This window comes from Mchenga conophoros, linkage group LG23, assembly GCF_057382185.1.
Source record: "Mchenga conophoros isolate Kocher_MC1m ecotype Shallow Benthic linkage group LG23, M_conophoros_male_GT1.1, whole genome shotgun sequence".
In the NCBI taxonomy this organism is placed as follows: Eukaryota; Metazoa; Chordata; class Actinopteri; order Cichliformes; family Cichlidae; genus Mchenga; species Mchenga conophoros.
The window spans coordinates 4,223,700-4,237,857 of NC_140547.1; the positions used below are offsets into that span (position 1 = coordinate 4,223,700).

General features: G+C 40.9%; 1 protein-coding gene across 4 annotated transcripts in view; it reads right to left on the reverse strand.

Annotated features, from left to right (window-relative positions):
• LOC146546435 (guanine nucleotide-binding protein G(q) subunit alpha-like) overlaps nucleotides 1-14,158 on the reverse strand; it is a 33,430-nt gene continuing 19,272 nt past the window's right edge. For 3 of the 4 annotated variants that reach the window (XM_085265128.1, XM_085265127.1, XM_085265125.1), the window contains exons 4-8: nucleotides 12,821-12,975; nucleotides 11,083-11,211; nucleotides 7,719-7,848; nucleotides 4,587-4,740; nucleotides 1-4,272 (exon numbers count right to left, since the gene is read on the reverse strand). In XM_085265128.1, coding sequence (XP_085121254.1) covers nucleotides 4,082-4,272; nucleotides 4,587-4,740; nucleotides 7,719-7,848; nucleotides 11,083-11,211; nucleotides 12,821-12,975 — 759 coding nt within the window. In that variant the 3' untranslated portion in view covers nucleotides 1-4,081. Of the gene's footprint in view, nucleotides 4,273-4,586; nucleotides 4,741-7,718; nucleotides 7,849-11,082; nucleotides 11,212-11,714; nucleotides 11,844-12,820; nucleotides 12,976-14,158 lie in introns of all 4 variants that reach the window. The other variant, XM_085265129.1, reaches the window with a different exon arrangement.

The following is a 14,158-nucleotide window of genomic DNA, read 5'->3' on the forward strand; positions in this document are numbered from 1 at the left end:
GAGAGTATAGGAACATATTTTATTCCAATTTAAAACATTTAAAGGAGAAGGCTATGTAAAAATCATCATGTATGAATGAGGTTCAGGCAACAGTGGTTGAAATGAAACATACAAATAGAGAAATATGGCTAAAATACTGTAAATCAATAACCATTAGGACCCTTTTCTCGAGGGCGTTGCATGAATAGAGTATCTCACCCCCCACTCCCTCCCCCAACCTGACAAAACGCATGCAGTTAAAATGACACTTATTTTTAAAAACAGCAGTTCATCATTAATCTTAAATATAGAATAAAACTGTCCTTTTTGTTAATTAATCACACACTTAGTGTTTGCTTTAAAAACTGGACCACGAAATCCACAGGTCCTCTGAATTTTTTCCACAACATTGGCACTTGTTAAGAGTCTGGCTTTACAAAGAAAAGGGGATTGGCACACTCATTGTACAGAATTTACATTTGGTATACTTTAAAACAAAACAAACAAAAAAAAATACATTACTTTCAATTTGTACACCACTACACAAAATTTGAATTGTCTGAAAAGAAAAATCATGTCAAGTGGTCCTAAATACGGTGTGTCAACCTTACAAAAGGGGAGAAAAAAAAAAGATGCAAAGAGCTTTTTAATATCACTATATCCATCCCTGAAACCAGAATGGACCTCAAGCATAAGCAACACCCATCAAAGTGTTCTCTCTCTCTCTCTCACACACACACACACACACTCACACACACACACACACACACCTCAGAGTACCAACGAGCGTGCTTGAATGGACAAGTTGCATGAACGCAGGCCCATTGCAGCGGTGTATTTTCAGTGCCTTTGACCCAGGGAAACAATAGACAGTCCAATCAAATAAAGGAGATAAGAGAGAGCGCAGAATGGCAGATGTAAACACGCAGCATATTCAACCACCAAAAACACAATGGCCATTTCAGTACCTTCATTTGGCAAGTTTTTCAATAAATACAATTTAAAAAGGAAAAAAAAAAAAAAAAAAAAAAAAAAAAAAAAAGAGAAATGAGGCTCAACATGCAAGCTTCATTTGCAAACTAAAACCACAAGTAAGACTCAATTAAATGCTGCAATAACTTTCACTGCACAGGCCTGGGTCAAGTTAAACAGGTTTTTGAAGCCTTTGCTTAACACAGAATTTGCTTGGCACACCATTTTGTACTGGATTGTCATGTGAGTCTTTGTTAAAATGCATTGTGTGTAGAATGAAGCAAAGTAGATATAAAAGAAAAGGACTATTAAAAATAACCGAACCGGCTTTTCTGACGGCTCTGGTCATTGGTAGTGTAACCATGGGACTCTGTGTTAGCGTAAAAATCCACGTCGTCAGCGAGTGGAAACCGACGCCACCGTGCTGACACCAGAGGCTGAACGCAACCTTTGTTTTGTGTTTTTACCGTCTGCAGGACAGTATTTTCTCAAGGTTGCAAGCCACGGCTCAAGGGAACAGCGTTTCCTGAACGTGCCTTTCTGTGGCATCCAAAAGGCCAGCTTCAGTCAGTCAGCATCACATGGGCAAGTGGGTCAAAAATAAAGGCTTTGAAATGTTTCGTGAAGCACCAAAGATTAACCATTTACCATCTAAAACAAAGTAAAGATTACAGTCCAGCAGGGTAAGTTTAATCTGACCCTGCCGCCTCGTTCAATGTGCACTTAAGGTCAAAATATCCCAGCATTCTCTCTCCCCCTCCCGTCCCCATGCAGCCAGTGTCAAAGTCAAGCATGAAAACACTACCAATGAAGAGGCAAATATGTAAAAGCACAGAGGAAAACTTTGCATCGCTGATTTCAGCACATAATTCATAATGGGATCACCTGGGTGATAAGGTCGAATAGAAAAGACACTAAAAACATCCTATCGCAACTTAAGAAACCCAACTTCCTTTAGTTATTCTCTTGAAGGTAAAAAAAACAAAAACAAAAACAAAAAAAACAGGGGGAGGGCGGGGGGTACCTAAACGGCCACCAGCCGTCTATCAGGCTTCTGTGGACTGCTGCTCTCAAAAGGATGTCAACACGCTCCTGATTCAGGCACCCTCCCGAGGCTAATTAATTGCGCCTTTTGCTCTACACCATTCAGATTCCTTTCATTTCTACCAAAGCTGCTAAGAGTAGCCCTTGTGATGAGAAAGTCATGAAAAATTACCTGAATTACATAGTGAAGACAAAAACAAAAAAGCCACATATCAACTCTCGGCTTAATGGAATATTTAAACTACTATCGGGCAAGACGCACAATATGGGATTGGTACCAAGAGCAAACGCATATCCTTAAAGATTACAAAAAGTACAAGCATCTCTGAACAGTAAATATTTAACCACCAAGTAATTTTTTGTCTGTTTTTCATTTTCCTATTTGCATAAAGCACAAACCTGACACAGAAACCTTTTTTTTTTTTTCCTTTTTCCTATGTCAAGCACTTCAAAAACAGAACTGCAACAACTAAATATATGAAGTATCATTAGAAACAGAACACTTGACCATAAAATAGTTTGATATTTTACAGCAGTATAAAATCTACTCCCAACTTTGATGTTGAAAAAACAAAACTTGAGCTGAAACTAGGGACAACGTCTCATTTACTATATCAATAACAAATAGATCCAATTGATAAATTAGACATACAAAAAAAAAAAAAAAAAAAGAAGAAAAATTTATGATTGTGACAGTTTAATCAAATGTTGGCTGATTAATATGGTAAAAATGAAGGCGATTACAGGAGAGGAAAAAGCCATTTGCATGATCATAACCAAAGTTGTGACTGAAGCAAACTGGCAGCGCAAAAGCTTTATTTCATCCAAAACATGACTGCTGCACCAGTTTAATCTGATGCCATCATTCACACATTGTGCACAAGAAAGTTATCCTCACACAAATAAAAATCACAGTACTGTTACACGTGTGATTGAGACAACATAAAGAAATGCCACACAAAGTGAGGTGTTACGCTGTTAAACATCTGGAACGATCCAACTCGGGAGAAAACCTTCACTTAGTTTTTGGCAAAAAACCAGCTCCCAAATATGTTTCTTAGTATCTGAACTAGTTAAGGGATTAAAACGATACTGGCAATGTTACTGTATTTACAGAAAAATGTAGGTGGTTTTAATTTAGCAAAGTGATAGAGAATTACAGGGGAGCTGGTGTACAGTACGTAAAATACTGGTAGTGTTGTCTCAGTATAAAATCAGGGGCACTGAATAATAAACAGAACCTGACCACTCCTGAAAGGGTTCCTTTGAGTAGTCGCCGTCGATCGGTTTAATTAGCGAACAACAGAAGAATTAATGACGTTAATATAGATGAAAATATTGAAAGTCAAAAGAGAACATGTAGTCATCTTTGTGTAGCCCTCACTCTGTGTGAGCAGCATGAAAACTTTATTTACATTCAACAGAGCTTCTATGCTCTCATTTAGGGCACGTAACCCCCCAGAAAGAGTTAAAAGAACACATCATGGACAATTCAAGACCCAGGAGAACCAAGTACCTCTCTGCACCCCAGCACTGTCTGATTAATTCGTTACCCTCTGCAGATGAGCAGAGTCCAGTGTGTGCCACCTGGCCTCAAGCCCTCAGGCTGTAGTGTATAGCATGCATGGGTTAAATAACTATGGGAGAGAGCCCTTTGTCCGTAAAAGCTTAGTCTACCGGGAGATGGTCCTCTACCCACACGAGCGCAAGTGAGACTGTAGTGTAGAGAAAGAAAAACGTGAGCCACGGCAAGAGCCGAACGAGGAGCGCCGGAGTAGAGAACAACCTCCCAAGAGGTGACAAATGGAGGGAGTGTTATATCTGAATGTGTTTCATGTGTGATTGTGCAAGACAAGCAGTTAATAAAACCAAAAAAAACCAAACAGAGTCCTTAAAACTGGGCAAAACAGCAACCAAGGGTCTGAGTGAAGAGAGGGCAGAATATGGATAGTGTTGGTCTGGTAAAAGCACAAAGCAATGCTCATCTCTTTACGAGTGCATTTCATGCAGATGTGGACACTGCATTGAGTGTGGGGGCTGTGGGTGTCTTGCTTGCACTCTAACCATCTGTCTTTCCAATTTTCCTTCACACCAGGTTGTATTCTTTGAGGTTGAGCTGCAGGATGGTGTCTTTGACGGCCGCAAAGACGAAACGGATGTTCTCCGTGTCGGTGGCGCACGTGAAATGGGAGTAGATTATCTTGTCACTATCTGGGTTCAAGTCCACAAACATCTTCAAGATGAACTCCCGACCTGCCTGCGCGTCCCGCTGAGGACCTGGAAGGAGGACAGAGTGGTGTAGTTAAATGTATTCGCTATGAATGAGCGAGGAGGAAAGGATTCACTAAAACAAAAATAAAAGACACTTGGGTGACAGGTTGCTCAATAAGAGAGCGATGTGACATTTTACAGGAATATATTAGTTTGTATTGTAGTACAGCATCATGGCCATAAGGTGTCAGTCTACAATAAAAAAAACAAAAAACAACAACTGCAAAAGCAAGGTTCCTATATAAAGTAAAAAAACCTCAAGCGTGCACATCACATCCTTCACTCTTTGAAACACTCTTGTTTACAAGTCAACTCCTTACCATCAAACTCTGGGAAGTAATCAACCAGGTGAGAATACATGATCTTCTCTTCCAGCAGGTCCTTCTTGTTAAGGAACAGGATCACAGAGGAGTTCTGGAACCAGGGATATGTGATGATGGTCCTGAACAGAGCTTTACTCTCCTCCATGCGGTTCTAACAACGAAACAAGGACGTTAAAGAGAGCGATGTGTTCAGAACGCTTCACTTTCAGCTTCACTCGACACTGAAAGCAACCAAATTGTAAAGCAGACCATTTATCCAAAACCTGCAATTATATGGCATTTCTGTTTCTTTCTAATACAGGTCAGTAACGATGACAGTGTAACTTGCAAGTGCTTTTGGCAACAGTGGCTTTGTAATCTGAGATTTTTAGTAGATGCACTTATTATTTCAATTGAAAAACAGGTCTCATCTTTAGAGCTAGAGACAGAATATTTACGGTGACCTCTGACCTTCACCAATATTTGAACTTGCTTTGAGTTTAGCAGATGTACTCATGGTATCAACTTGAAAATCCTACATCAATTTGTTTGAGTTCTTGTGCTCAAAATTCAGCGTCCGTGCTGTCCAGCCAACCAGGTGACAACAATACCCTACATCAGTCTTTCATGCCTAAGGAGTAAAAATGCTGCAATGAAATTTTGGTAAAATGCACTAGCCTGACACATCAACTCAAAAACGGTACTCAGCAGTTTGTATGGCCCTCACATTCTTGTATGCATGCCTGACAACATCGTGGCGACTTGACAGAGTCAGACGGATCGAAACACAATGTCCCAGAGGAGTTCTGTGGGATTCAAAGCAGGCGAGTGTGGGGGCAGGCCAGCGGTATCAAATCCTTCATCTTCCAGGAACTGCCTGCTTAGTCTCTCCACACAGGGCCAGCTACTGTCGTGCACCAGGAGGAACCCAGGAACCACTTCACCAGCATAGGATCTGACAGTAGGTCCAAAGATTTCATGCTGATACCTAATGGCAGTCGGGGTGCAGATGACTAGACTGCAGAGGTGTGTACACCCCTCTATGGATGTGCCTCCCCAGATCATCTCCCACCACTAAACCAGCCATGCTGATCAATGTTACAGGCAGCATAACGTTCTCCACACTTTCTCAAGATCCTTTCAAATTGGTAATACTGGTGGAAGCACACACACGAAAAATTAGACATCGTCTGGCTCTCTCAGATTAAAAACAAACCAACAAAAAAACAAACAAAAAAACAACAACAAAACTTTAAATTTAAAAATCCTTGCCAGCGTTACTCATGCGGGGGTCATTCATTACATCATGGCGAGACACGAGACAATCCTGGACAGACTTGATGAAATCAAAGGCAAAGAAAACTCCCGTCAGGCTTGAACTGGTCCACAAGGGTCAAAGTCTCAGTCTTGAGCTTGTCATCACAGCAGGATAATCTCTGCACACTGAAGTCTGCCAAGCTTTGTCTTAGCTGGTAACCTTTCATTAAACGAGTTTAACAATAGCATCATGATTGTCTGGTGTTTGCTATTACCTCTTAGAGTCTGAACATTAAAGGGGGGAAAAATGACTGTAAAAATTAAACCAGATCCGTCTGTCCAGCGAGGTGCCTGAGCTGGCACCATACGCGTGTGCAGTTAAACTGGTAACAGAGCAGCCAGACGACTGGACCCTGCGATACTTGACTTGCAGCAGCTGCTGTACTGATGTACAGCGTCACAGCTGGCAGCTGGGTTTGGTTTATCATATGACCAGGTCAGAGAAAGGGTTTGTTGTCAGAGAGGAGCAGAGGGCACACAGAGGCTGATCACATTAGCTTTATTAGCGATAATTCTATCCGAACAGTCAGAAGCCAAAGCTGACGACACGGGCAAAATATCCCTGAAATAAACAGAAGACCTGCGTCCAGTTTGTTGTGAGAGATTTGATAAATTGTGTCTCATTCATGCAGACATACGACGTTAGTCTGATGACCTGCTTAGTGCTCTCTCGAAAGCTTCTTTGATTGCTCCCATGTTCATATGGTGTCACCACAGAAGATGTTTGATTTGATAGTTTTTCTTCTTTTAAACAAAAGATGCCCTTCCTGAAGCTTTGCACATTAGGTAAATGTATTAACCACAACACGATGGAGCCACTACCTACTAAACTTTCTCCAATTCAAAAGGAGTCATTGAATAATTGTTCATTTGCATTGTTACTGCTCAACTATTGCTGTTAAAACAAGCTAACTGGCGCTGCATAGTACAGCTGCAGAGGTGTTTTACTGGAAAGCAGTTGATGAGTGCAGCAGGAGTAAACAAAAAAGTTAAACCTACAGCTGTGAGCTGCAAAAATCCAAATAAATGCACTTGCACTCCATCGTGGACATGCACAGCTGGAGACCCGATGGCTAAAAAGTCATTCTTGTTATACTTAAGGTGCCAGTATACCCTCAGTATTTGTCACTTCATGCACAGTCACAACATCACACAGTCAGGTCTATTTATGCCTGCTATTAAGCCACAGGTGGCTCCAATGTTCTCCTGAACAACAGGTTTCACTACTCGGACAATAACCGCCACATGATATTGGAAGAAGTCAAAACTGGAACCTCACAAAGTCTCATTTTTGTAACATCTCCCTCTGTCTACTCTGACTTTGAGCTTGTCTACCAATATCATTAGAATGGCGGATGGTGGCTTCAACCCAGCTGCGGCAGTGGCCGCAGCGTAACGCCGCAGGTTAGAAAGAGAAATTGCAATTTTCAGCATGCGCAACTCCGTGTTTTCGACGGGGGTAAGCATAAAAGCAGCCTTATGTATGCGCTTGAGGCACACTGCCTAGGGAGCATGTTTATTTAATTAAATAATAACTAATAATTTCTCTGGACGAGTGTGTGCGGGGACAAAAATGGACAGGCACGTGATGTCCACATGAACTATCGCACTAACTTCTGATGATGAAATTCGCATCACTGGCACCTCAGTGGACTTTAAAGTAAGACTATACGCTCTGCTTACTATTCAAGCACCCTAATAATTTAAGTACACAAACCCGAGCTTGCTCACAATTGCAAAATTCTGGAAATATGTTGATATCAAAACGAACTTTAAAGTTTATTAAGAGCACAGCATCAAACTGTTGTGTGAAATTACAAGTCTCTGTCTCACCTCATTGTCCGACTCCACCAGGACCTGGTCATATTCGCTGAGAGCAACCAAAAACATGATGGAGGTGACGTTCTCAAAGCAGTGGATCCACTTCCTCCTCTCCGACCTCTGACCCCCAACATCCACCATCCTGATTGGAACATGATGGGATGAAGGGCAGAGGGGAAAGAAAAACTTTAATTAGCTGCGAGTCTTTACTGGGTAAAGTTTTCTAACTCACTAAATATTATACTCAGCATCCACTTTAATATTCGTTAAATCTTTGAGCTACTTTAATCAAATAAGACCTGAACCACAGAACGCCAGGGGTACGCATGCCCTGAAAACGTGTTCAGCACATGCGTTACAAATAAATTAAATATTAATATTCAATCCTGAAGTGATTCAGCCAGGAACAAGACACGGATCTGAAGCACGTCAGGACAGAAATACATTTCAGAAAATGGATCTGTGCAAAGAGGATTCTTAATTTGTCATTTTCAGTGGCCAGTCAATAGATTTCAAGGACGCTGTGGTCAGGTGGTTACAACGGAAGCCTATTTAGAAAAAAAAATTGTAGTAATGCATTTCAAGCCAAGCAACCCAATATAAAAAGAAATGAATTTGCACTGTCTAATGACAGGGGAAATGTTCCAAGGTGAACCAAAAGAAGCATAGGGAAGTTTATGCACACATACAAACAACACCATCTTCCTCTGAAAAGCGCAATGCAATAGAATCCATGCAGTATAACTAAAGTTGTGCTGCCAATAAGGTGCTAAATGTGAAGGCATATAAGAGGAGCACAGAGAGTGGGGAGGAACAAGAATGCAGAATTAGGAAATAATTATTTTAAATAATCAGGAAGGGGAAAAAGTAAGAAGATGGAGGAAATTTCTTTAAGGCTCATCGTGTTGGCTTTAAATCTAAGGTCAGGAGATCTGGATCATGGATTAAAAAGCACTTCTGTTTGGCTCTGGGCTCGTCCAAAAAATAAATAAATAAAAAAATAAAAATCAAGAAAATAAAAATGTAGAAACACCGAAGAACCTTTGGTGCTCGATACAGTGCCGGTCAAAAGTTTGGACACACAAGAATGGGTGGGTGTGTCCAAACTTTTGACCGGCACTGTAAGAATGAAAGTGGGCCAGAAAGTTAAGTCTCAGCTCCATTTAAATAACATATGACACAGTGAAAGTTTGATGAGACAAAGGTGAACTGAGCAAGTCTGCCAGAAGAAATGACGGCATTGATAAATGGGGCCCTCCAAAAGCAAGCCTAAAATAAAACTCCTTTATATTAAATGACCTCCTTTGTTTTCCTCTAGCAAGGATGAGTGACCTACTTAGTTCCATAAGCTCTCCTATGCTGGATATTACTTCAAAAGCCAATTATGATGAAAAAAAAGAAAAGAAACGGGCCTCATGGAGAGGTCCATCATGAAAGCACTCCTTGTTGCAGCAGCACCCCTGTCAGCTGCAAGTATCCTTGGAGTCCTACGTGCGATTATTGCTTACAGATGCACATGTGAGCACTATGGATGAGTAGTTAGTCCTCCCAAACAGCAAGTCAGCTTAGAGTCCACCTGGTGACATAACTGTTGCATTGTTGTGTAACGTTGAGGGGCACGCTGCGTCTTCAGTGAGCCTCCTATTCACCCACTGATGAGAGAATTCATCACTTGGACAAAAGCAGACCTCCACACACAGGTGTGAAGAATATAATCACATTTACAACAAACTGAGCTGAGGAACTTGTCTTGCATCAAGTGCGCTGCATGCTCCACTGCAGAAATCACCAAATTAGCAATTTGTTATTGCATTATTCTTCCATTAAAACCTGACATTTATTGCCTCTTCACATGCATTTTTCTTATGCATATATATATATATTTTTTTAATATGCTTCTTCAATCTCAGCAAAAAACCTGATGTCACTGAGAACATGCAGTGATTCACCATCATCAGCACAGCCAAGCAGAGTAGAGCCTATTGGCTATCTGCAATAGGGCTGCTGGGAACCTCTTCAACACAGCCTCATTGCAAGCAGAGTTATTTCTAGCCTTGCCAAGCGTAGGAGGGGGCTGACATGATGGCTTCCTATCGATTTGCACTCTTCTGTAATCACTTGCGTTTCCTGGGTCCATCAATCTGCTCATCCTTTTTTAACAGGAGGAGGAAGGGAAGCGCTTGTACGTATTGGTGGCAGGTCCTAAGACATTTAGTTTTTATGTCCTGTTTTCCAGGTTCCACGTCAGGACTACAGAGAAACAGAAGAGGACTAAGATGTAAAAATACAGCCTTGGAGCCTGAGACGTTTAAAAAAAACAGCTAGAGAAATGTCATTTGTCAGCATTTTTTTCCCTGTGACTCATTTATCTCGAGCCATTTTTATTACAAATTATACTTCATTTAGTTAGGCTTAAATGCTCTCAACAACCAAGTACCCAGTCCCACTACCAGCCAGCCAGTTTGCTACATGCCCGTCTCCCATTTCCTTTCCATCTCCACTCTGAAGTCTTATTTAAATAAAAAGCATTAATAACGTATGCAAAGTTATTGTATGCATACAATCCAGAAATCACAATTTTAAACTGCATACAAACAACTTTTTATTGTTGTTTCTTTGTGTTTAAAATATTCGATTTGAGATTGCGTGCCTTTTACTGTAAAGAAGCTGCAGTAAATGTAAAATGCTTGTCATGGAGGTTAGAGAATGTGACTGTTAACTGAAAGAGGATCTTCAGCACTGGTCTTTCAGTGCATGAGGATTTCTCAAGGAAGTAATGAAACGATGGAGCACATACAGCAAGTGATAGAAACAATGATTTAGAATCAGTCCCGTTCGATGACATCTTCTTGTGATCCTTTACTTTAGACTGCAGATGGAAATCCCGCACTGAATACTTTCACATTTACAATGAGCGAGAGGTGATGGAGAGAAAGCTGTTTAGATGAAGCTCAAATTATCTGCGATTATCCTTGACATGCACCAGAAACTGCACCCTGAAGCAGATCAGTCAGCTGCAGGTGGTCCAGTTGGTTCTGATCACACATTTCCACACATGGATAGTATGAAAGTAGACTGGGATTGCTAATGATATGATAGAAAGTGTACAATTTTTGACTTAATATTAAATGTTGCAAAATAAACTTTACCATAACGACTAAATCTTTAGATCATCAGCTGTAGATATACTAGCAGATCAAGTTTCTGTTGACTTATTAATTGATAATGATATCAGGATAATGCACCGTAGGATAGATCATGGTTATAATCCAACTTTGAGTGCCAACTTACAAATAGAGACAAAACACTTTAACCCAAATTGTGTATACCCAATCCCTTTAAAATCTGTGTCAAGATAATGGATGTCGTCTTCTACCTGAAAATGATGCTTTGCAAGTCGAAAGGGTATTCTATGATCCCAGTGGTTGGGATTCGAACCCTAAGCACATCCTGTTGGGTTGGTAGATAGGACGGGTCAGCAATACGATCCAGATCACTTAGATAGCTAGAGACAAGAAGGACAACAAAAGACAGAGGGAGGAAAGAAAGTGAAGCATACAGCAGATAAAGCATATTCCATCCAAAAGCAAGTGCATCAGTCCAGATGCAACCAAAGATTTCCGAGGGGAAGGCGTGGATGGGGGACATTTCACGCTAGCGCCCCTCCAAATGAAATTGAGCTATATCCTTGATGGCAGCTCTAAAAGACATAATTCTCAGTTTTAACTTTTCGCACTGTCAAAGAGCTCAAAGTGAAGGCTTGTAGGTTTCTAAAAAGATAAGCAGTATCCTCTAAAGTTAAATTAAAAACAAATGTGTGTAAAGTCTTGTAGCTTAAGGCTTAAACTCAAGACTAGTCTTTGAGAGTGTACCATCAGGAATGTGCTGAGCCTTGCTGTGCAACACAGTGTAGATTGAGATAGCGGCATCGACGGTTTCCAACTGGCTGACCAACTTTTCTGCTGCTAGCCAACCAGTAACACCAGCAGGAGCACTAGACACCAGTACCTGAATATAATATTCTCCAGGTTAAATGGGTACTCAATGATGCCGGTGGTGGGCACTCGGACCCGCAGCACATCTTGCTGAGTGGGTACATACCCTGGTGTTGATATTCGTTCTAAATAGTTAAGGTAGCTGCGAAGGGGGAGGGAACATAACAGATGCACATGTATGCACAGAGACACAACTGTCAAGTAAAAGACAACATGCACATGAACAGTGCTTTCATTGTCAAGTTGCTCAACGCATTTTAAAATGGATTCAATAATTCTTTTGTTCTTGTTTTTCTGAGGTGCAGAGCGAAGCATCCAGCATGCTGAGCTCCACCTGGGACCAATGCACCTGGGACCAATGATAGTTCTTTGTCCCAGACTCCTCAGCTTGAGCGAGTGGCCCAACTAAGTGACTGGTTTCCAAAGGTTACTTTGCTCTTTGACATTTACAATTTTCTTGATTTTCATTGTCCAGAACTGTACTCTGACAATCATTTCTTACAGGTCTACACAGTTCTTTAAAACTTGAGGCTATTTATAATTAGGAGTTTGCATTTTACAATTATCCAATGAAATGAAGTAGCCACAGGTAGACCCCTGCCATAGCAAATGCTCCAAGTATGCATGCAAATTGACATTTCGGTTTTATTAAGTGTAAAAAAACCTTTTGTTTTGCCCATTTGTGTTGATTCATGTGTAAAAATGAATAGAATCCATATTAAGATGAGTCCGAAACATAAAATATGGAAACCCTGAAAGGGGATGACAAGTTTGTTTCTTAACAAAACACTTACACTATAAATGCATCATGCAAAGCTTCAGTTTCATCCCAATCTTCAACTGTTCAAAGGAGCCACATTTGGCTCAAATAGATTAATGCAGGTTGGAATTGGCTCTATATATATTACTACCGTCATTTATAAACCTGCCAAGAGCTCCTCATGCCATCTGCTGAATTCTGTTCTCTTGCTTCAACCGAATTGATGTCGTCCGTCTGCCCCCCCAATACTTTTGTGTCATTTTTAGAAAACAAAAATATAAATTCTAACATGCATTCTTACACACTGCTTAAACATAAGGCAAATAGTCATTCAGTAAATTATGAAATGTCAGACGTACTACTTGGTCGAGTCAGAGAGCTGGTACTCTCTCCTGCGATCATACGCTTCCTGGATGCCAGGGTCAGCCCACAGCATCTTTATCGCGCTAATGTACGGCTGCTCGAACGATGCAACCTTCTCTACGTCCACGTCACGCACCACCAGGGCATTGTTCTGGAAGAACAAAACAAAAACATACAAAAAGACGTTTAAGCAATGCTTCACAGCATTTCTAATAATTATTTCATATTAAAGTTCATGATTTGAAGTACCTAAACACATGTGGAGTTAACAGACAGGAGAATACTGTGGATTTATTTTCCACCGCTGGAAAACTCTTAAGCCAACACAACACCAAAACCTGAAGTTCGTTAAATGGCCACCTAAGACTGGCACCATAAGTAGGTCCATCCCTACAGGCTTCCATGGTAAAATGCTCAACTTTAAGAATGACATTAGCATGTTTAGAGCCTGGTACAAAAAGCGTTTTGGTTTCAGCCCATTCCTCCTCTCATCACTATACAGAGGTTGAATTTTTTAAACCCATCTGGGTTTTTATAAAGGCTTACAGCATGGCCTATTAAGCAGACACAGATAACTGTAGCTGATCCGTCCACTAGGCTGATCTGAGACACTTAACTGGGCCTCGCCACTTCGTGGCGTTTGTGTGTTCTGGAGCAATTTCAACGCCATTATTTGCCAAATAAATGCAGGATGGAATTAGCTCTTGGATTGTTAGCAATGTTGCTTTACAGCAAAAAGGTTCCCGATTTAAATGGTCTCGCTGGCCTTCTGTGTGGCATTTGCATGTTCTTACTGCGCCTGTATGGCTTTCCTCTGCATGCCCTGGCTTCTTCCCACAGTCCAAAGACATCTTGGCAATGTTCCCTGTAATTTTTTAAGTGTTGGAGCGAACACACAAACTCCCTGAGCGGTCCCTTAGACCACTGTGAGCAACAGCAGACGTGTGCACTGTGGTCACGCCAGCATCGAATCCATCCAAGTTACATGGTTTATTAAAATGTTGTTTTTACTCACAGGTGGAGAGCGCTTTCCAGCACTTTCCTTAGAAAACACAGTTTTTACAGTTTCTTCCCGCAGTAAATATGAACAACTATAGTAATCAGGAAAAAAAACCCAAAACATTGCATATATTTTTTTAATTATAACTGGTTTTACGTGGCCTATCAACACATTTAAAAACTGGTCCACACTTTTTCCATCAATTGTTCCGTCTGTCCTGTTCACATCTCCAGTGGTTGTACACGTTGTCATTAACGTGGCTTCACTCCACATCAGCCGTATATGTGAATCGCATTATTGGCTGGACTATGGGATAAGGTGGCATCGTTATAAT